Raw genomic sequence first — 23,399 nt, 5'->3', positions numbered from 1 at the left:
TTTATAAAAGCGTTGTATATTAAAAAGTTTTTTTTATATTATTTATTCTTAGTTATTTCAATAAAACTGAACATTTTTTATTACGGAACTTTTTATTTAATGATAATGATATGGTATTTGAGATTATATTAACGGCATCACGGTGTGTATGCACGTGTATTAGTGAGAAAGACCGGCCAGAAAATGTGTAATGTCCGCGCAAGCAGGGCTTAAAAATTCTAGTTGATTTTTAAAATTTTGTTGCCATCGGTATTTTGTGGTTTTATTTACCATTTAACAATTGCCATTTATAAAAACTGGCGTTACTTTGTTTCCAACAATCATAGAGTGTAATTACATACATACATACATATGTATGTATAAAAAAAGTGCATTAAAGCGTTCAAAAATTAATGCAATAAACTACACTACACTTTTGGAACGAAATTTATAACATAAAGATAACTACGAAAACTAAAGCGGGAAGGAGAAGTTTTATTTGTTTTTTAAACAAAATACTTTAACTAAAATCTACCAAAATTTAAAAAAAATTACCTTTTTACCAATCCTAATTTTTTCTACCAATCTTGGTAATAACTTACCAAAGTGACAACCCTCTGCAGGACTTAACTCCCCGCCAGATAGAAAATCTTGTCTCCGTTACACCAACGGACTTCTACTTATGTAATGCTGTGCGTTGGGCAACCGCTTACACGCGAAGCGCATTTAACAGATTCCTTATGTGACAACTCTCAAGCAATGCAAAACAGAGCCTTGACAAAACGCCCAGAACATAGCGAGACGGCACAGTGAAAACCTCGCCACAAACAAAGTGGCTCAAATTCATATATGTAATACTTCTATATTGGCAGTAAGCTAACTTCTCAATGTGTAAGCATTCCGAAATCAAAGCGAGACAGTCTAGTACCATTTTCGTCAATGTATTGTGTACTTGAGTGCCGTTTTTGTATATGTGTTGTGTACATGTTTATTTATAAACGTATGTGTTCCTTTTCTTTCGTGCGTGTTTATTGATATATGTATCTGTACTGTAGTGTTTTCGGACGGAACTAGCTCTTACTGCCAATATAGGAGTATTACATATATGCTCAAATTGATTGGTCAAAAATCAGCTGGTTTGAATTTGTTCCAAACATTTATGTTGTTGTTGTAGTTGTTGTTTTGTCGAATATCGAGCCCTAACCGCCAAAATAACGTAAGCGACATTTTTTTCAAAATTTTATTTTTGATGCAGAAATATTCCTCGGGCATCTAGATGTATTTCTGCATCGAAAAGAAAATTTTGAAAAAAATGGCGCTTACGTTATTTTGGCGGTTAGGGCTCGATATGCGTGCAGTGTTGCCAGGCTCGGCATGAGAAAACGTCCCTCTTGGTCTGAAAAAACGTCATTTCCTACCCAAAAACGTCTTTTTCGAATGAATGTACAAAAAATTGTTCTTGTTAAACTTTTATTGTATACAAAGGTACATATTTTTTTCAAAATTTTGTTTTTGATGCAGAAATATTCCTAGAGCATTTAGGGCCGGTTACTCAATGTCTGGTTAACACTAATCTGCGGTTAAACATCGTTATCGGCGTCTTCGACTCCATGCATATAACAGGGAGTCGGTAACGTTGATAACTATGTTTAACCGGAGATAAGTGTTAACCAGACATTGAGTAACCGGCCCTTAAATGCATTTCTGCATCAAAAAGAAAATTTTGTCGCTTACGTTATTTTGGCGGTTAGGGCTCGATATGTACGTAATGTATATTATTCAAAATGTCATTTCGACAGAGGACATTTAAAATTCATTGTAAACTGGTCGTTAATATAAAAATCATTTTATACATACACTTCTGATCAGCTGATTAAGTCATCAATATTTTGATCGATTTTGGCTGTTTCTCTTTCGTTTATTTAATGTTTATTATTTTTCCATAAAAGCCAAGCTCATTAACAAACAAAATATAAATCCACGAAAATTGCGCAAAAATTATAAACAATCTGCAAATTTTCAGCTAGATTTTCAACTTTTTATTCAGAGTTTTTAGATTTTTTTTTTTTGAGTATGCAGTTTGATAGCCCATTAAATTTCAGGGCAATAATGTGCAAGTTTAAAGGGGCTAAATAATCGCGTTGATTTTTAATTGTTGCTAGTACTTGCAAGTTTTTACTGGCAATGCATTCAATAAACCAAAATATTTGCAAGAGGGAGCGAATTCGAAAGCGTAACAACCCGATAGAGCTGCAAATTTTTGCAAGTAAAAATTTTACTAGCTGGAATCTGCAGGAGTCAAAAAGTAAGGTTATGTTTCAAACTCAAATGTAAACAAACTGTTTAAGAGGATGATTTGATGAAACATAATTAGTGGAATGAAAATATGGATGAAAAATTTAAATCTGTTGTATATTTTTTTATTTTTAAAACGATGGGAACTATTCCCAATTAAAAAGAAAATTACGCGCCAAAACTTAACCGTCAGAAAGTGTCAAAATGGCTTAAGTTGCAAGTTTTTACTAGTTCTGCGTTCAATAACTTTTTATGAAAATTTTCTCTTGCTCTCAATTTTACTCTCTAATTTTCTTTTACGCTCTCGCTGCAAGTACTTACTGGAAAAGTTATTGAATGGGCCTGATATATCAGTCTTTTTTGTGTTCGTTACATTTTCAATGAAGTCTTAAAAAAGTCGCCTACTTTTTTCTGACGTTTTATGCTGCACAGCTTTTTTGATGCTTTTGCGAGCGTGCCTGCTGCAATAGATCGGCTCTTCCTGAATTGGCTTTTAATGTGCAATTGCAAACATTACAGAAAGCCTCGTAACCTCAAGTGTTTACACAACCAGCCTTTGAACACGGGATCCTTAGTCCAAGAATCCAGACAAAATCTTTTGAAGCAGCTGTAGCAAAACACAAAGATTGTAAAGATTTGTTAAGAAAATAATTCAAAATCAGTTCTACTTATAAGATTTAGTAACAAACAAAAATTACTTGGAAGTTAAAAAACGTCATTTTTTACACAAAAAACGTCTAAACGTCAACAGGGTACAAAAAACGTCCAAATGACGTTGAAAACGTCAACCTGGCAACGCTGTTTGCGTGCGTCAAAAGTTAAGAGTTGGGCGAATTTTATCAGTTGCGGCAATTCATGCGTTGCCAATGTGACATCTTCTGCACCTCCAACCGACCTTTTTGGAGAGGGCATGAACCGCCATTGACAAAAATGCAACCACCGACCCCCCTATGGTTCCCTACGGACCCCTTAGAAAAATGGCCAAAAATCGCAATTTTTACTTGCGTCCACAGTATTTTTGCGTAGAATTCCTTTCTGCGTAAGCGGCCTTCGGCCCCGCTTAGGGATTATAATAAAGAGTTGTCCCTTCTTGTTATCTACGTTCTTTGCCCTTACTACGTAAAATTCTCCTTCTGATGTGACCAAACTGGGGCTACCGCCCCAGTGATGTAACCTTGGGAAAGGATGAGGTAACTAGAATTCCCTTTCTGTGTGGTGAACCTGGGGCTGCCGCCCCAGTGATGTATATTTTGGTTACTGGGTGTTTTATAAAAATGTCTTGTATATAAAAATGTATATATAAAAATGTCGAGCCCTAACCGCCAAAATGCCAATTCATACGTTGCCAATGTGACATCTTCTATTCAAAATCACAGAGTTAACTTGGATGTCAGTCAAAAGGGGGAAACTTTCCATTATGGGCGTTCGTTAAAGGTGCGGTGGGCGAAGGGGGAGTGGGCGTGGCACCTCCAACCGACCTTTTTGGAGGGGGATGAACCGCCGTTGACAAAAATGCAACCCCCGACCACCTAAGCCCCCTATGTTTCCCTACGGACCCCTTAGAAAAATGGCCAAAAAATCGCAATTTTTACTTGCGTCCACAGTATTTTTGCGTAGAATTCCTTTCTGCGTAGGCGGCCTTCGGCCCCGCTTAGGGATTATAATAACGAGTTGTCCCTTCTTGTTATCTACGTTCTTTGCCCTTACTACGTAGAATTCTCCTTTTGATGTGACCAAACTGGGGCTACCGCCCCAGTGATGTAACCTTGGGAAAGGATAAGGTAACTAGAATTCCCTTTCTGTGTGGTGAACCTGGGGCTGCCGCCCCACTGATGTCTATTTTGGTTACTGGGTGTTTTATAAAAATGTCTTGTATATAAAAATGTATATATAAAAATGTATTGTGCAAATGAATATTTAACATTTTTCAAGCGAATAAACGCAAATGAAAATTGTGATTTTTGGCAATTTTTCTAAGGGGTCCCTAGGGAACCATAGGAGACCTAGGTGGTCGGGGGTTGCATTTTTGTCAATGGCGGTTCATTCCCTCTCCAAAAAGGTGGATTAGAGGTGCCACTCCCACTTACCTTTCGCCCACCGCCCCTTTAACGAACGGCCATAAAGGAAAGCCAACCCGAACCGGTCTTAAACCCAGGTCCCACGGAGTGGTAACGCGCACTGCTAACCACTACACCACAGCGGCCACCTTCTTATTGGGTCTGATTAAAATAGTAAACCTTTTATTATTAATTTCCAATCTCCCACACACATTATTGTCAATTTTTCACCTTTTATTGAAAACTAACAGGTCTATTCTGCGCTGGCCATAAAAAGTTTGTAACCGGTAAATAAGTTTCCTGTCAAGTTATAAACCCTTTTCGCATTCTCTGTACTCTTGTAACCGGTAAATTTTGTTACCATCTCATAAGCTGGTAACAAAGAGTTGCCCCGTGAAATATGCAATGCCAGAATTTGCACAATTCTTCATAGCTGAATTGCTGAATATTTTAACTGCATTACCAACGCGATTCTAGGTAATCGCGGTGAGAAGAACTGGTAACATTTTTTGGTAATACAATTTTCCGGTTACAAAGTCTTCGGTAACGTGCAAAATAGACCTGTACGTCTTGTAAAGTGGGCGTACTGAGATGAAGAATTCAAAGTCGCCCCAACGCCCTCGTATAAAAATCTGGCAACTACAAACAAACCACAACAAAGTTCAAGTCAAGTTTGCCACTTCCGACAATTGAACTGTCAGATTCCTTCTTTTTGTTGTTTATACGGGGCAAGTTTGGTGTAAGTTTTGCTCCATAAAATTTTTTCATATCTATTTCCATCATCATGAGAAATCAAATATATAAAGCAAAAGTGATTGCGTTTTTTACGATGGTTATAGATTTTGTAAAAGTGCGACTATTTTCGGGCGGACATAATAGAATCAACCATTTTTCAGCGAATTAATCAGCAAGTCAGTAGTGTGCATTGGTATCGAAATTTACCTTTTATGTGGTTGCGTACATTATTTTGCATCAGTGAGAATGGATCAGTGCAATGAGCGAATTGTAGCTGAAGTTGTTCACAATCTTAAAAAATCTATGTGATTTTGTGTCCGCTGCGAATAGTCGGCTATGATTTTTCAACTCTTCTCACTCTACAATTGTGATAATGGACAGATAACAAATTCCTTATTTTTACAGAACAAACTATAGCGTACACAACCATGAAACAAAACAAATTTGTAACGTCTTCGCGCAGGAAGAATCGCAAGCGGCATTTCCAGGCTCCTTCGCACATCCGCCGTCGCCTAATGTCGTCTCCATTGTCGAAGGAGTTGCGCCAAAAGTACAATGTTCGCTCAATGCCCATTCGCAAGGATGATGAAGTGCAAGTGGTGCGTGGCCATTTCAGTGGCAATCAGGTTGGCAAAGTGGTACAGTCGTATCGCAAGAAGTTCGTTGTTTATATTGAAAAGATTCAACGTGAAAACGCAAATGGCACTAATGTATATGTCGGTATTCACCCATCAAACTGTTTGATTGTTAAACTGAAATTGGACAAAGACCGCAAAGCAATTTTGGATCGCCGCGGTAAGGGACGCATGGCTGCCTTGGGCAAGGAAAAGGGCAAATACACCGAAGAAACTGCTGCGCAACCAATGGAAACAGCTTGAAAATTGGGGTGTTGCCTACTTTTATATTAATAACAAATTTTAGAATAAAAGTTTCCTTTTAAGTGGAAAGTACGTATTTTTTTATGCGTTATGCAAGCTGAAGATCGGTCGGATTTGTAAATGTTTAGCAGAAAGACAGTTCGGTATTCACAACAGTGTCGTATTGTTGTATGTCGTAAACTTTAAACGCCTAAAAAGGATATTACAGGGTTTCGCAAAGTACCACCAAAGTCATATTATGCATTTTTGCAGTGTTAAAAAATAGTTGGTTATGATTTCAAGTTCTCTAAACATTTATTTAAACTTTTAAAGTTGACGACATACAACATTACGACACCGTTGTGAATCCGTCAAATCTAAGGAGTTCACAAAGTGCTATATACTGTCGTATTGTTGTATGTCGTAAACTTGAAACGGCTAAACCTATATTTAAGGGATTCGCAAGCTACCATATTATGAAATTTTACACCGTTAAAAATAGTAGGTTGTAGTTTCAAGTCCTCTGAACATTTATTTAGCCGTTGAAATCTTTGCTACATACGACAATACGACACCTTGTGAACCACCTAATTATGTTTTTTTGTTTAGCGACATATGACAAGATTATCTGCTTTTTCGAGCTGAACTATTCAATACGTATTAAAAATATAACTTCCGTCTGCAACCCTGATTTATAGATTAAAAAATGTAATTAAAATCGTACTATTATGCATGCTAACATATCGTCCGCTTCCCGTATCGTCCCGTTGTTGCAATATTTTGTGACCCACGTTTCAAAACTCGTTTTTTCTGACATCAATAGGGCAGTAGTATCACTTGCGAAGTGAATGAATTTGGCGAAGCGAATGGATTGGCGAACGCAACTTAAATATCCATTAAGAGTGTTCGCACTTTTAATACCTTCTCTGCTGCTGTTGTTGTTGTAGCGGCACTAGCGGGGCGTACCCGCCTGTTTCGTGTCAACATTCAATCATTTTCGTCAAGCTCAAGTAACGGGAGGCCCAGGAAACGAGCTGTTTCAATGGGGCCGGACCAGAGGGAGAGGGGCGTTAGTTGAGTCGGATTGAGCTGGCATGTGAAGAGGTGGTTAGTGTCGTGAGGGGATTCTCCACATGCCGAGCACTCATTCTCTTCTACGGGTGGTGATTGGGCTCCAATTACGGCAATCATAGGTCGAGAGTTGTTGTTGTTGTAACAGCATACAAATTCCCCAAAGAGATTTTGAGGAGTGTTGCTGGAGTGTCAGTCCTTGGCCAGATATAAATCTGGGTCGTTCCGGTTACGTAGACCCGACTGTCGTGGGAACGATAGGTCGAGAGTCAAGGTAGTTGGTGACTGACTGTTGTTGTTGTTGTAGCGGCACTACTAAGCCCCGCCTTTTTCGGGTCAACGTTCAATCATTTTCGTCAAGCTCAACTAACGGGAGGCCCAGGAAACGAGCTGTTTCAATGGGTTCGGACCAGAGGGAGAGGGGTGTTAGCTGAGTCGGATTGAGCTGGCATGTGAAGAGGTGGTTGGTGTCGTGAGGGGATTCTCCACATGCCGGGCACTCATTGGGGATATTGGGGTCGAGTCTGGACAGGTAGCTGTTGAGGCGGCTACAGTATCCAGACCATAATTGAGCCAGGGTAACGCGGGTCTCTCTTGGCAATTGAAGCTCCGTCTCTTCTACAGGTGGTGATTGGGCTCCTATTACGGCATTCATAGTGGTTGGTCTACGTATTGCTGGACTGCGTCCTTGTATACGAATAGGTGCCCCCTGACGTGCCTAGGCGGAGGCTCCTCCTGAAGCAGAGGTCTGTTTGGGTGCTCGCTTCTGTGACACCCCACCAGAAATTGCTTACAAAGCATTTTGTTGTGTTCCCTTACGGGGAGCACTTGGGCCTCGCTGTGTAGGTGGCGTCATCAGAAGGCACCCAGTCGCTGTCCGGAGTGCGGCATTCTGACAAGTCTGTAGCTTCGTCCACTGCGTCCAACTAGTCCCCGGCGTCCAAACTGGTGCAGCATAGTTTAGAACCGGCCGGCCAATTGCCTTGTATGTTGCCAGCAACGTTTCTTTGTCTTTGCCCCAAGTGCTGCCGGCGAGCGACTTGAGGACCTTGTTGCGGCTCTGTACTTTATTGACAACTGCGGTTGTGTGCGTGGAGTAGGAGAGCAGGCTATCGAAGGTGACCCCTAAAATTTTCGGGTTGTTTACAGTCGGTATTGGTGTGCCATCGACGTGTATACCTAATTCTAGCCTGACCTCCTTCGTCCAGGTGGTGAAGAGGGTCGCCGTTGATTTCGTTGGGGAGAGTGTTAGGCTCATTGCAGTGAAGAAGCGAGAAAGGCTGGAGAGATCGTCGTTCACTTTTGAGCAGAGGTCATCAATTCCATTTCCGGATGCCAGAATCGAGCAATCGTCAGCGTATGAGATCAGGGAAACTCCCTCAGGTGGCTGAGGAAGCTTCGAGATGTAGAAGTTAAATAATAAGGGGGAGAGAACACCACCTTGTGGAACCCCTTGTTTTATTCTTCTTGGTTTCGAGGTTTGATCTCGGAAGATTACTGACGACTGTCGACCACTCATATAATTCGCCGACCATCGCTTCAGTCCCTGTGGGAGTGAGAAGGCCTCGATGTCTTCTAGCAGCGTGGAATGGCAGACGGTGTCAAACGCCTTTGATAAGTCCAGCGCTAGTAGGACCGTTCTCTCACAGGGGCGGTTTCGATTTAGGCCACGAGTTATTTGGGTGTTTATGGCGTTAAGTTCTGTTGTTGTGCGATTCAATTTACGGAATCCGCGCTGATGCTTCGCTGGGGTCAGGTGGCTGGTGAAGTATGGGAGTAGTAGGGCCTCAAGTGTCTTCGCGAACGGGGAAAAGAGCGTTAACGGGCGATAAGAGCCTGCCTTGTTCGCGGGCTTCCCCGGTTTCAGCAGTGGGACCACTCTCCCTGATTTCCACACATCAGGAATGATGAGAGTGGTCATAGACAGGTTGAGGACCTCCGTTAGGTAAGCTACTCCCTTAGGCCCCAAATGTTTTAGCATCAACATACAGATTCCGTCGGGTCCAATGGCCTTGGAGGCTTTCGCCTTCCCGATAGCCCCCTTCACTTCACAGCTGGTGAAAACAAGTGGTGCACTGTTTTTTGGCAGCTTGTGCAGCCTCCTGGTCACTCGACGTTTGGCCCTGTCTACCGAAGGATGCGGTGTGAATTGCCTACTGAAGTAGGTTGCGCATTTCTTCGGGTCCGACGAAGCGCGACCTTCGAATGAGAATTCCACTCTGTCATCACGCTCACGGTTGAACAGAGCTTACACACACCAGATGTGAAGTTACAGGCCTTCAAGTGCTCCTCCCACTTTTTCCGCTTGTGCTGATTTACCAGTTGCCGAATCTCCAAATTACGGTCCCTCAGACGAGGGTCCCCGGGATCGACCTGGCGTAGGTGGTCGCGCTCATTTGCTAGTACATCTGCTTCGGCCGGGAAATTTGGGCGGACTTCCGCGATACGTCCGGACAGGATTAAGCGAGCCGCTGCGGCAGTGACTACCCTGCGGAACTGGCGTTCGCCAGTATGTATGTTTGTGGGTGTGTGAAGGGCGGCGAAGCTGCTCTCGGTTACTTCCGCGAAGCCGTCCCAATCAGCTTTGTTAAAGTTGGTGTAGGTTCGGTGGTCCGCGGGAGCAAAGTCGGTGGGCTTATTGATCGAGATGATTATGGGTAGATGGTCTGATGCTAGTGTTAGCATAGGTCGCCATGATATGCTATTGATCAGACCAGCGCTAGCAATTGTGAGGTCTGGCGAGCTGCTGCAGCTACCCACAATCCTGGTGGGGGCGTCGTCTTTCATGGTGCACAATGTCGAATCGTCTATCTGCTCAGCCAAAAGATTTCCCCAACGATCATTGGCCAGGCTTGAGTGCCAGAGATCGTGGTGCGCGTTGAAGTCACCTACTACTATTCGGTTTTCACCTCTGAGTAGCGCACCTATGTCAGGGTGATATCCTGCCGGGCAGCAGGTGAAAGGGGGTATATAGACGTTAAATACTTCGAGCTCGACATCGCCTGAGCGGACAGCTATGCCCTGACATTCTAGGGAGGTGTCCCTCGGGTCGATGTCTTCTTCGATAAGCCGATACTGCACTGTGTGGTGAAGGATGAACGCTAGTCCGCCACCATTATCTCGCTCGCGATCTTTACGGAGCACATTGTAGGCGGCGCAACCCAACAGAGTTGAGTTGCTGTGCAACTTCATTTCTTGGACCGCAGCTATCAATATGCCATGCCGACCCATAAAGACTACTATCTCCTCAATCTTGCTCTGGAGTCCGTTGCAGTTGAGTTGTAGGAGTTTCGTATGCCTTGTTGCCTGCCTGTTGGTAGGTGGTTGCAATGAGGGCGGTGTTGTCTGCTTCAGCGGTGCTCTACAGCAAGGGGCACTGTAGTTCGCAGTCCACTCGCGCGTGGTGCGTAGGCCAGTGCAAAGGCGGAAGTGACACCAGCCAAGGCATGAGTTGCATTTGACCGATGTCACGTTCCGGTATATTCTGCTCTGGCATACGGAGCAGGTGGTGTGTGCAACCAGGAGCTGCTGGTTGGCTCGCACGCGCTAGTTGGACCTTCTCTGCCTTTTAATTCGCTTCGCCAAATCGTTCGCTTCGCCAAAATCATTCGCTTCGCAAGTGATAATACCACCCTAAAGCTAAAAACTGGGTAAAGCTTCTATTGAAGAGGGAGCCCACCAGGATGTTTGGAAATGCTTTAGGAAATCGTCAACGGCTCTGATGCTGATTCCTGTTTTTGTAGTGATATGGATAGCCAAACGATAGGTAGACAAGAAAGCGACCGTACGAGAAAACAGGCAGCGATTTAGAAATGGAGAAATATTTACAGGCACCCCTTATACCCAGACAAGAAGATCCTTTAATTTGGTGGAAGCATAATCGCTAGTATTTATGTTGAAAAAGAAAATACATTTTGGCCCGATAATTCGGAAATGCATCTTTTTATAACGAAAAATTTTAAAATTGTTAATTGTAATTACTAGTGGTATCTAACATTAAATTGGATTATAAAACTACAAAAAACAAATTTCTGAACTAGATTCTTAAACTGAATCTTCTGTAATCGAAATCCGGAAATCTGGCCGGATTTTAGATGGTATCCGGCCGGATAGTCGGATAACAGAAAAACGACCGGATAAGCCCGGCACATCCCTAATAAAAAGGTATCTGTAAGCCTAGCAATAATTTTTAATTAATAGAAAAGGCGAAACAATAGATAAACAACCGTGGAAATTGTCAATTTAATGAAATTAAGCGGTCGTATGTAGGTTTTACCTACCTATTCGATAATTAAAGGTTTGCTCATTAGTAACATTAGAGTTTTGACGCTAGGAGTGTACTCGTACGCCCAACTATCTAAAGTTTTAGAAAACTTTTACTGGTTTTGCGTTCTCGTACCCAAAAAACTTGCAAAGTAGGGGAAATTGAGAGAGCAAAATGTGAAAGAGAGCTGCGCCTAAAACACAATGGCCAGTAGTCATAGTCGTAAGTTAAAACTCATTCTTGTTAACCCATTTATTACCATTGTACTCGCCTGAGTACAGAAATAACATGCAATTGTTTGCACTACAAGTTTTATAATATGGTAAAACCGTTCTCTCAATTCGTCGGCTATGATTTTTTTTTTTTGAAGTTTGCCAACATTTTAAAATCATATAAAATTGAGAGTAAAAAAAGGAATTGTTCGAAGTTGTTGTTGTTTGAGATTGAAAGTGAGAATGTGTGTGTGAGTTTGAGTGTAAAATTTAAAAAATAAATTGCTTGCAAACGTCAAGAATTTTAAAATTCCTCTTAGCGGTTCTACCTTCCTATTTTTTGTATCATGATGGTTACAATCCATAAGTGCGCCTACGCAGAAAGAAGTTATACTCAAAAATTGTTGCGAATGTGGAATTTTAGACATCCGCGGATGCGAATGCGAACGCGAATATCTACAGCTAACATCCGCGGATGCGGTTGCGAATGCGGATGTTAAGTATTTTTAAACAACAATTAGAATCTAGCATAATGCGAGATCGTTGTTTAAACAGCGCTTACAAGCCAAACTAGATGTGTCAGGTTTTTCTAAAGCTTTTTTAAAAGAATTCTTCATTCTCATTCCTTTGGCTGTTTCAGAATTTGGGGAATCTGTAACGCCATCAGCGTTTTTGGATTTTAGTTTTTGTAATTCATTTTTAATCTTTTCTTCTGCGACTGGTTTGAACAATTTGTGCTTATAGCAAGCTAAATAGGAGCAAGGCGAATTTATACAAGGTGGTGTTACTGGCGAATTTAGATTACAACAACGAAAACCACATGTATTTTGTATTGCGGGTGTTATGTCAAATCTCAATTCGCTCCAAAGTTTACATGTATTTTGTTTTTGCTTTTGATGGGTGCCGCAGATTAGTGTTAACCAGACATTGAGTAACCGGCCCTAAATAGCAAAGAAGGGGCTGTTTTACCACAGAAGTTTTTAGGCAACTAGGTTTGTTCGATATCGTATCGATTATTCTGAATATCGATATTTCATGGCACGATAATCGATTTTTTGAATCGATATTCTAAGGTCGATATATCGAAGACATCGATACTTTACCCGCAATATCGATATTTAAGTTGAAATTTATTTTTGATCTACAAAAAAGTGTATGGGAATATACTAAAGTAGGTTTAATCAGCAGCTTGTGTGATTTATTTAGCTCTTAAGTTTGACAAACCGCTTTAGTCGACCGGCATACCGTTTTAATCCTCAGTAGATATACAAGATGGAAATAACACAATTAGGTGAGTTGACAGGCAGGTCTAATTTTCTATTCAATTGGGAGTAGGATTTTCAACATCGATTTTTCCGATATCGATATTGTTCAGCCCGATATATCGCCATATCGATTTTACATGCAATGAATTAAATCGATTCATGATATCGATACTTTCTTAAATATCGAACATTCCTATTCACAACCAAGGCGCATCCATACATTGATGCGCCTTGTTCACAACTCGTCTGAGTACTTTTTTATTTAGGACACATTTTCAAGAAGAAGGAACCAGCAATGGAAATGATGGTAAATAATGAATTGCCAAGTTCTGCATAAAACTCGGTACTGAAATAGATTTATATTTATTAGCAAGGAGCTTCGTTGCTGTCGCGTCCAGCAGACGAGTTTGGTAACGACGAGCTCGTGGAAGAAATGTGGGCATTAAAAGCAATGGATCATGCGGAAGTGTATTTTAACGTTAGTAATAATAAAAAAAAAAAAAAAAAAACTATAAATTAAATGATAAGTTGGGCCGCATTAATTCGTAATATGGTTTCTTTCGCTAAAGCTTCTGACAAGTGTGCATCCTTCATGTCTGCACCTAACGCCATATGATGACCAAATTTACCAAGTTTTTCGGCAAGATTTTCCTGATCTCAAAATAGAACTATTGACCGATGATATTTTGAAGTCTGAAGAAGCAAAAATTCACTGGCGCTTGTTTGCAGAGAAATTCAACAAATTGGAAGATTATGCTTACGGAACATTACTTCGTGCCGATGCTTCGAAAGAATTTACTCCAGAAAACTCACTTTTGGTTGTGCGCATTCAGTTTCTGGCTATCGAAATAGCAAGAAATCGTGAAGGACTTAATGATGAAGTACACCGAAAATTTCGTCCACCCCCACGTACGTTAGTTGAAGAGGTAAATGCCCAACGAAGTGGACAAGTGCAAGATGCATAGATCGTAAAATATATACAAATACAAATATTTTAATGCTAAAATACTAATTTACATATCGTCGATGCTTTTGCAACACCGCCCATCGATCAGTTTCAAAACCGCCTAAATCGCCGTTGTGGCAAAAATTGTATTTGGTAGCCCTGAACTCCAGGAATCGAGATTTATGCATAAAAATCGTAAAATAGGTATTAAAACAACAGATTTTGTAAAATAATAGCTAGAGAAGATACCGCCTATCAAGGCAATGCCTTCAAATAAAATCCGTTTTTTCGCTCCTATAAAATTTGAGTGCTGTAAAGCTGGATTTACCTGAGAAGATTTTCTAGGTGATTCAACATTGCACCAGAAAAGTCGCTCGTGTAAATGGTGATTCCAAAATCGCTTGCCTCAAAGTAGACGGCAAGTCAAATTTTGCAGCCGATTATTGCCCGTCAAAAATTTGCCTCATGTAAAGGCAGTTAAGATAGGCGGTTTTGATCGATGGGCGGTTTTGCAAAAGCATCGACGATATTTTCAAATACAAATATATAGTTGTACATTTTATATTTTCATAAAAATACATACGAATGTGCTTTAGATCAGACTGCCTTGCTTAATTTGTGAAACCGAAAGTCTAGAGGTTTTGAGGAAATGGAAATCGCTTAACCTTTCATTATACATATGTAAATTGTATTGTCCGCAAGGATCTAATATTATTTCAAGATACTATTGGCCCTATTATGTATAGCGACTGGTGTCTAGTTGCTGGTCAAGTAGCCATGGCCCATGGCTACCAGTTGGGCACCACAATAGCCCAACTTCGCTCTGGCTATTGCAGCAGGCTCGACTCATACCTGAGCAGAATAAATGAGGATGTGCCCAACCAATGCCCGGCATGCGGAGAGTCGCCACATGACTCACGGCACCTCTTCACATACCCCCAGAACCCCACCCAGCTAACGCCCCTGTCCTTATGGACAGATCCCGTCGAAGTCGCGCACTTCCTGGGCCTCCCCTTATCTGAAACAGACGACAACGTTGATGGATGAGCCGACCCGAGCGGGGTTTAGCAGCCGCTACAACAACAATAACCAGTATCTTACTTTGTATTATGTGTAGCGATTAATCTCAGTAAACAGAAAAGTGCAGACAACATCCGAATTTACTTCTTTGAAATTTACATTTCGAGTAATAGGCAACTTTGCTCCAATGTGTTCAACAATTTATGTTAACAAATAATAAAATCGTAATAAGCTGGAAAGAAAAAATTCCGCTACTAGCTATACTCAGTCGCTGAGTCAGTAGCCAGTTGCCATACGTAATGCGAATTTTAGTATATAGTTGCGTATCGCCTATCAGTCGCCATACATAATAGGGCCATAATCTAGGCTTCGTGGTATTGAAAATATCAGGCCGATTCTGAACAGAAACTCCCTGGGAGTTTTTTCTCTTTTCCCTTTCCTCATATCACGAATAAAAATTCCCTGACGATTTTTTATATTAAAGGGCGGAGTTGAGCTGTCAAAAAAAGTGTCGAAACAGCTTTTTTGAAATTAAAATTTCCTCCTCCCAAATTTTCGGGAAAATGCTACTCCCTGGCAGTTAATTATTGGAGGATTTCTTTCTCGGGAGAAACAAGTTCCCGCAGAACAAACTCCCCGGGAATATTAAGAATTGGGCTGTATATACAGTGTATACACTCTGTATTGCGATCCAAAAAGCCAAACGTTCGGATTCGAATACTTTGCATTATGAATTTGTATTAACCCGTGTCGCCTTCCGAATAGCCTCGGGTTTCGAATCGACCTATGTACATACTCATTGTGACTTGAAATAGAAAAAGCCGTAACTAACAACAAAAAGAAAAATAATTTTTGTTTACTGTGGTGCACTTAATGGAATACAAGTCCCCACATCGTTTTATCTAAGAAAAAGAAATTGTAAGTTACAGCTTTGCATTTCAGGTGACGATACATATATAAATACCAACTATTGCGACCATAGAAGCAAATAAAACGTACAAATACAGCACTCGGTAAATTTATTACAGGTGCTTTAGATATAACATGACAGATATTTAATACATATGTTTATGTGGATTATTGGATATAGAGGTTAAGAATCTGTTTTCAAATGTATGTTTTATTTATTACCAAGGAATTCGCAATATTTTTTCCAAAAACAATTTTTAAGTTTAACTGGATGAATTTTGCTTTTGCATATTTTCGCCAATTCAGCAGAATATAGTTGAAAACATAACATTTGAAATGTAAAAAAATGCTTTTTGCTTAGCGAGGGTGCCTTTTGCAAGATTAGGACATTTGCCATATTCGTCCTCAGTTAGCAATGACTTTTCTTTACAATAAAAATAGGATAATGCATATGATTAAAATATTATAGTATAGTCGTATAAATGAAATTACTATTTTCTTTTCCATTCAAACAAAGAACATTGGTGTTGTATTCATGAAATTCTCATTGATCAAGCGTTTGTTGTACTCCTCACGCAATGTTCGCCTTAATGGTGGTCTGTAATTTAAAGACATTAAAAGATAAATTACGACATAACCGGATGCAGCAGACGTTAGAGTTGTTTAATTACCCTTCGATATAAACACGGCCACGAGCTGCAACCAAATGGGCCAGGTAAGCTGGTGCCGGATAAGAAACTGCTCGATTACACCGCGGAAACATATAACATAAGTTGTTGGTCATCTTTTGTAAATCATCCATTGTCATTTTTGCATCGTCCACAATCACATTATAGCGAGTGGGCTTTGCAGTCCCTTGAATGGATTGATGGCTCACCATAAAGAACTGCGTCTCGCCCGGGTGCACAATCTTTTGATCTACCACTGTGCCGGGCAGAACGTTGTTCCATTTGTCACCAGTCGGCTTTGTAGGAAAGAAACGTGTATGATGGCGTTTGACCACTATAACGCAAGTGATTTTAGGTGAAATACGTAGCTGCAATTTGGTTAGAAGATTGTATTAGTATATGAATTGCAATTTTAATTGTTTGGAGCTTGCATGACCAAGATTTAAGTACTGTTGACTATTCTGAAGTACACTTTACAGTTTCTGAAATACATTTGACGCTTTCTGAATTACTCTTGGAAAAGGTGAAGTCAATTGTACTTCATAAACCAAAAAATGTATCTCAGATTTGTAAATTGTACTTCAAAAACCGAAAAATGTATTTCAGATTAGTCAATTGCATTTCAAAAACCATAAAATGTAGTTCAGATTTTTAAATTGTCCTTCAGAAACATATAACATTTCCGCCAAAAAATGCACTTACCAAAATGAGCGCTTAACCATGAATATCAAGTCGATTACAAGCAATTTTATGCACAGCATGTATGTATGTACATACTACATGTAAATAAATCGCATTAGATATAGCATTATGCTTGCAGTATATACATACATACGTACATTCGATTGCGTTTTGCATGACCAAGATGTGTCTTAAATAATACTTACTTCCTTGCATACGGCCCGTATAGCTCCTAGCTCAAGTATTTCGACCTTTTGGAACTGGCCATCAGATACACCATCGCGATAGTAGATAATATAATTGGGATAACGATTCTGCTTTTGGAAATACACTTTTAGGTGATGACGGATGATGCTTTGCATGTCAACGATCTCTTCTTTTGTTGACTCTTGTAAACGGTATTGCATGTTGTAACAAGCTCCATTGAGGTCATGTGAGGCGGCTACGCCTACCACACTCGGTATGTTACGTTGATCGGGTGATGGATGAGTGACATCAGCACCCAAGAACATTGCATGGTCAAGCACAACGTGATTATTAGCCGCGATTTTGTGATTGGCTCCGTTTAGTTTTGAATTCACTTTCAACAATAAATTCGATACCAACTGATCGTTTACACCACGATTTAAAGTCTGCTCTTTGATACACTGCGTCAAAAGACCGCAAACTAATTCCGCTTTTTGTTTTATATCAGCATACGTGGTGCCATAGCCAGGAATAACAACTACAACCAAGTCATAATTTTTCCTTTTATATTCTTCCAGAGTCTGAACAATATTTTTGGTTTCCTGTATATCTCTCTTCTCATCCAAGTTAATATTCATACGCTTGGCGCTATTATATAACTGGAGTGTAGAGTAGTTTTGTTAATGCATATAATAGTACATACATTGCTTGCTAAAATATATTCTATGGAAAATGTGTAGATGCCCATCTTACCATGCTTGACAAATCCTGTAAAGTGGCATGTCTTAGGAACCTTGACGGCGAGTATATGATAGCCCATTTATGACCGGTTTGCTGGGAAGCTATCCCGGTTTGCAAAAATGGTAAATTTCTCCAAGATCCGTTTCGGGGCTCTATGAACTTGCTCGAGCGATATTCAATTGATGGTGCTTTAAGCAATCTCATTGGAACAGTTATAAATCTATCGCCAATTCTAATGCCGAAGCCTTGTACAAGATGATCTGTATTATGCATAAAATAATGAAGCTTGTCCATAATTTTCCGCTTGCGTTCATCTGTAGAGGTGGCAGCAAAGCGGATCATTTTTTGAACTTGACGGCTGCCATCTTTTCTCTTTAAACAGAATTAAAGTTAACAGCATTTGTAAAATATGAGTATTAAAAATCCACATGAATATATATTGTTACATATATATGTACATATGTACATATATAAAAGATTGTGACTAATATTTAAAGCAAATATTTATTCAAGGTAGATGAAATTTTTTATTTTTCACTAAATTTTTGATAAGATGGTATACTTTTCGCTTTGATATTAAAGATTTTCATAACTTTTTGCTTTCCATGCAATTTTTTCGATAAGCGAGCTAGGAGTTAGGAATCGAGAGCTGCTAATATATCTATAATAATATTTGTTTCTTAAACATCGCACAACCAAAACGAATCCAATTTTTCTTAAAACTCTACTTAGAGGTGGTATTATTACAATCTACATAATAAGTACATAACGGCAACATAAAATATTAAAAAAAAACACAATGCAATTGATACATACCTTGAGGGCTTGGCCTGCTTCAATGCTACATAACTCAATCGGCAAATAATTGGGCTTAATTGTTGAGCCTGCCACCACGCAGGGTAAGTTAGGATATCTCAATCTGTAACCACGCCCTTCGAAGTATTTTTGAACAGTCAGTTTTTCGCCGCCCTCGAGAGTGAATGACAAAGTGGATGCGGACTCCCTACTAACATCGTTAACTTTATAAGAACGTGGCGCTGCGCCGAAAACAGCTGGTGGGGTATAAACCACCTTCAAGTTACGCAAGTGAGTACAAAGGCTTTGGAAGCTTCTTGGATCTAATCTGTCTTGTAAATTAATTCGTAATACTTTCTCCATATATTCCGTCAGGCCATATGGCATAGGAAATGACTTATGTGAAATGTCTACATTCAAATATGGCTGTTCACCCAATATAGCAGCTTGGTATAATCCAGTGTATAATTCATAACCCTCATCAAGATCCATTGTTTTAGGGGGGTCGCGTAAAATAGGAGCGACCAGCTCGTATTCCTTTGTCGTGACAGGCATTCGCTAAAACCACTTCAATACATTGTAGGGCCCGCATTGGTTTGTCAAAGACACGATCATTATGGTATCTGAACTTAAGTGAATAAAATATTTTTGCTATACGATATTTTCTGTTAGACTTACGTTTTTAAGGATCGCAACTCTACTTCGGGATTGTCCGTTGGTTTTATAGAAACTCTAAATTGTATTTCCCTATTACCAGAATCTGCTATCTGTGCGTTAAGGGAAATGTAAGAAGGAAAAGAGTAAATCATGAATAGACATCTCTCTTTGCATATCAATTGCTCAGTACCTTTACATCTCCTTCATAAACCGGGTTTGTTAACTTTTGTACCATATAACAACTCTTTACGCCATCGAATGCGACTGTACGACCGGGTAGAAATGTGTTTATGAACTGCTTGAAAGCATTTCGGAAGAATTTTTTGGGGCGATCCGGTGTAATAGTGACGTCGTAATGATACGCTACATCAGGCATTTTATCTAAGTTCAAAACCAAATAGTTGGTTTCTACTTCTCCTCTTATACCCAAAGTACCAGGCTGTATGCTTTTTTGCGATACAGATGATGAAAACGATGCTGTTGAAGAGGACTTGGAAATGCTTTGGCGTGGAGTATATTGTGGTGATGGAGTTTGAGACTGCGATGCTGCAGCTTGAGGAGCCTGCCTTTGCGATGGAGGTGGCCCTCCTACTTGCTTCGGAATAGATTCACGAGCTTGTATACTTGAAGAACTAGGACCCATTGCACTAGCTTGTGGCTGTTGTTGTCCCCGGCCCCATGCACCGAGGATGGGTTCTTCATGTATGAAAAATGTGTATACGAATTAATAACAAATTTAAAAATTTCACATTTAGACCACCAATGTAAAACTCGGTTTTTCGGCAATGCTATGGTGACCAGACGTCCTGATTTTCAGGACATGTCGGGCCTGTTCGAGGCATGTAATAAAAGCGGCAATACGGCAGCACTGATGCGAATTTGCAATAATGTTGCAACTTCCCAACTGATGAAACGTTGCTAGAAATTCGCACCGAACGTGATACTTTAATAATTCGCGCAACACTGCGGTTGTGATTGCATCTCGAACAAGCCCGTCTTGATTTTAGGGTCGAACTACACCAATCCAATTGTACTTCGGATATCGTAAAATGTACTTCAGACTAGTCAATTGAACTTTAGAAACCATGTGTCACCCCAATGCAAGTGCCAGTTTATATTATGTCGCTCATACATGTTTCACAATAACATATGAAGACACTGTCGAATAAATGAAATCAAATCATGCATCAAATCTATGCATGTCAACACAAGCAACACATGCGACAAATGCGACATAGTCAGCATTATTAATTACATTTTAAATACGGGAAGAGATTTTGTAAATTTTTTAAGCACCTATTATAGTAAAATGCATTAAAGAATTGTCTAATTAAAAACCTGTATATATTTTCATCCAAGGCAGGATCAAACAGTATTAAAAATATGCTACAGAAGCACAACAGGGAACAACAGCTTAGCTAAGTAGCAACGGCCTGCTAAAACAGTATGTTTGAGATGGAATGACATGGTATAACACCTTGTTTGAGTTGACATGACATAGTAATGCATGAAATTTTTGAAAAAGACATTTTTCAATGTTGAATTCTTTAATACATATGTATGTATTTACATAGTTCTCCTTTTGTAGTGCAAACATCTTTTTCATAAAGTTTGCTCGAGGGCTATATCACCCTCAGAGAAAAATTTACTGGTTATATCAATATTCTCAAAAGAGAAGGATTTGGGGCGAAGTCCCTACATTGGAAGAAGTGAACTGTAATGTTAAATGGATTGTAGAGCACTACTTCAACACCTGAAGTACATTTACAAAAGTGATGTCTGAAGTACATTTTACGGTGTCTGAAGTTCAATTGATTAATCTGAAGTACATTTTTCAGTTTCTGAAGTACAATTTACGAATCTGAAGTACATTTTATGGTTAGTGATGTACAATTGACTAATCTGAAATCCAATTAACAGATTCTGAAGTACATTTGACTAATCTGAAGTACATTTTACGGCTTCTGAAGTACAATTGATTAATCTGTAGTACATTTTACGGTTTCTGAAGTACAATTGACTAATCTGAAGTCCAATTAACGGTTTCTGAAGTACGTTTGACTAATCTCAAGTACATTTGATGATTTCTTAAATATATTTGACGCTATCTGAAGTACTATTAGAAAAGGTGTAGTGTTCTGACTGATTTTTCATCTGTCCTGATTTGTAAAAATCTGACGTTTAAAAATTTTTTACTGTAAAAACATACCGTTAGGGGCTTTTTTGTACATCGTTCAGATAATAACATACCTGCAAAACTCGAATGACCGAAACTGAAATACCAGTACATGATTTTTCTATTGTCACTAACACATAAATAGAGAACCACTGTCAATGTACAACTGGTTTGTTACCAGAACTATGGCGAATGAAGGTGCCATAAGATATGCTATCGAGCTTTATCCTTAGCATTCTACCTATTGTACTCAAAGGTGTTGCGCTTTTGTTGGCGACCTTGAAATAGATTTTCAAGTCTCAATTCTTAACATTGAGCGTAAAAACAATAATTTCAAAACTCAAGTCTGATGGAAAAGAAAGTGATTATGCTAACTTTTAAAAATGCAGTATCCTGATTTTTCCCACGACTCACCTGGTCACCCTAAGCGAAGCCCAGAAATTGCGTTTGCTTTTTGCGACTTACTTTGGGGTTGAGTGACTTGTTGTTCTTTCCCCCATCCCTGCTGCATTCCTTGCCTTGGTTGTTGTTGTTCCTGTTGTTGTTGATCCCTAGCCTGCTGCTTTCCTTGCCATTGTTGGCCCTTTCCACTGCCAGTTTGCCCTATAAAAGTACTTTTCAGATTATTTCCCTGAATACATAAGACTCGATTTCTGAATACTTTTTTACAATCCTGATTTAGAATTTTCTATATTCAACAAATGCTGTTCTTAAATGTAAGTTCAAATGCCTGAACAAATGTAAATGCGTCCACGAAATCTAAGATCCACGTCATTTTACTGTAAATGCATATGTACGAATGTTTTTACATATCCCCACCTGAAATGCAAAAAGACGTGACGACATCGTAAATGAAATGGAGAAAGTCGTGACTAATATTTTATTTTTTTTGTCATAAAATGATGTGTGAAGTTGTAATTCGATGAAATCCATAATTTAAATTATAAGTGAATTTTGAATTTTTTATTAGTTATGGCTTTTTGCATTTCAACGATAATGTTTGTTAAGTCTTTTTGCATTTCTAATCGGGTGAATTCCCCTTAAGTTTTTTTTGTATGCGAGTGTAGTATTTTTCTGTGTTCCTCCACTAAATTACGCATATAAGCGTAACCAGGGTATAATTAACTAAGACTCCCTTGCAGCTACATAGTTTAATTTTATGACATTATGACGCTCCTAACGAAACACTATAGATAATACACGACTTACCCTCATGTTGCGATGGTCCTTGTCGTCGTTGCTGTTTTTGTGACTGTTGTTCTCCTCCAGATTGTTGCTGCTGTTGTTCTCTAGGCTGTTTCTGCGGCTGCTGCCCCTGTTGTTGTCCTTGACGTCGTTGCTGTTTTTGTGAGGGTTGTTCTCCTCCCGGTTTTTGCTGCTGCTGTCCTTGAGGTTGTTGCTGCTGCTGCTGCCCCTGTGGTTGTCTCCAGGGTTGTTTCTGCTGTTGTGCCTGTTGTTGATGTTGCTGTCCTTGTGGCCTCTGTTGCTGTTGTCCCCAGGGTTGTTGCTGCTGTTGTGCCTGTTGTTGATGTCCTTGTGGCCGCTCTTGCTGTTGTCCCCAGGGTTGTTGCAGTTGTTGTGGCCGCTGTTGTCCTCGAGGTTGTTGCTGTCCTTGTGGCGGCTGTTCCTCTTGTCTTCGGGGTTCTTGCTGTCCTTGTGACCGCTGTTGCTGTTGTCCTTGGGCCCGCTGTTCCTGTTGTCCTTGAGGTTGTTGCTGCTGTTTTGCCAGTGGTTGTTGTTGTGGCTGCGCAGGCCCACCTGAAGCTGATCCTCCAGCACCTTCTCCCTTACCCTGTTTGTTCTCTGAGTTGTAGAAAAAATAGCTGTACATATGTACGTATTTCAGGCATACATCAAGATAACCAACCGTTCAGCTATAGAAAAA

General features: G+C 39.9%; 3 protein-coding genes across 3 annotated transcripts in view; 2 read left to right on the top strand and 1 right to left on the bottom strand.

Moving 5' to 3' along the window:
• The first annotated feature begins 4,975 nt into the window (after positions 1–4,975).
• LOC118739212 (60S ribosomal protein L26-like) lies at positions 4,976–6,013 on the top strand. Its single transcript, XM_036470400.1, has 2 exons — positions 4,976–5,070; positions 5,472–6,013. The coding sequence occupies exon 2, from the start codon at positions 5,495–5,497 to the stop codon at positions 5,942–5,944; it is 450 nt and encodes a 149-aa protein (XP_036326293.1). The 5' UTR covers positions 4,976–5,070; positions 5,472–5,494; the 3' UTR covers positions 5,945–6,013.
• Positions 6,014–12,930: 6,917 nt separating this feature from the next.
• Positions 12,931–14,257, top strand: LOC118739207 (protein PBDC1-like). Its single transcript, XM_036470397.1, has 3 exons — positions 12,931–13,042; positions 13,106–13,213; positions 13,305–14,257. Exons 1-3 carry the CDS (start codon positions 13,031–13,033, stop codon positions 13,698–13,700), a joined length of 516 nt encoding a protein of 171 aa, XP_036326290.1. The 5' UTR covers positions 12,931–13,030; the 3' UTR covers positions 13,701–14,257.
• A 1,446-nt stretch (positions 14,258–15,703) lies between these two features.
• The window catches only part of LOC118739206 (protein argonaute-2), an 8,906-nt gene continuing 1,210 nt past the window's right edge, over positions 15,704–23,399 (bottom strand). Inside the window, 10 exon segments of the mRNA XM_036470396.1 lie at positions 15,704–16,208; positions 16,282–16,646; positions 17,166–17,804; positions 17,899–18,258; positions 18,703–19,195; positions 19,197–19,304; positions 19,360–19,448; positions 19,529–20,034; positions 21,980–22,117; positions 22,724–23,317. Coding sequence (XP_036326289.1) covers positions 16,118–16,208; positions 16,282–16,646; positions 17,166–17,804; positions 17,899–18,258; positions 18,703–19,195; positions 19,197–19,304; positions 19,360–19,448; positions 19,529–20,034; positions 21,980–22,117; positions 22,724–23,317 — 3,383 coding nt within the window. The 3' untranslated portion in view covers positions 15,704–16,117.

This window comes from Rhagoletis pomonella, unplaced genomic scaffold (assembly GCF_013731165.1).
Source record: "Rhagoletis pomonella isolate Grant_MI unplaced genomic scaffold, Rhpom_1.0 Rhpom_scaffold_00005, whole genome shotgun sequence".
NCBI lineage: Eukaryota > Metazoa > Arthropoda > Insecta > Diptera > Tephritidae > Rhagoletis > Rhagoletis pomonella.
This window is presented reverse-complemented; position numbering and strand designations above follow the sequence as displayed.

Coding starts and splice junctions, on each gene's coding strand:
- LOC118739212 (XM_036470400.1), top strand. CDS start 5,495: ATGAAACAAAACAAATTTGTAACGTCTTCGCGCAGGAAGAATCGCAAG.
- LOC118739207 (XM_036470397.1), top strand. Junction 13,214..13,304: donor ATGCGGAAGTGTATTTTAAC/GTTAGTAATAAT, acceptor CTTTCGCTAAAG/CTTCTGACAAGTGTGCATCC.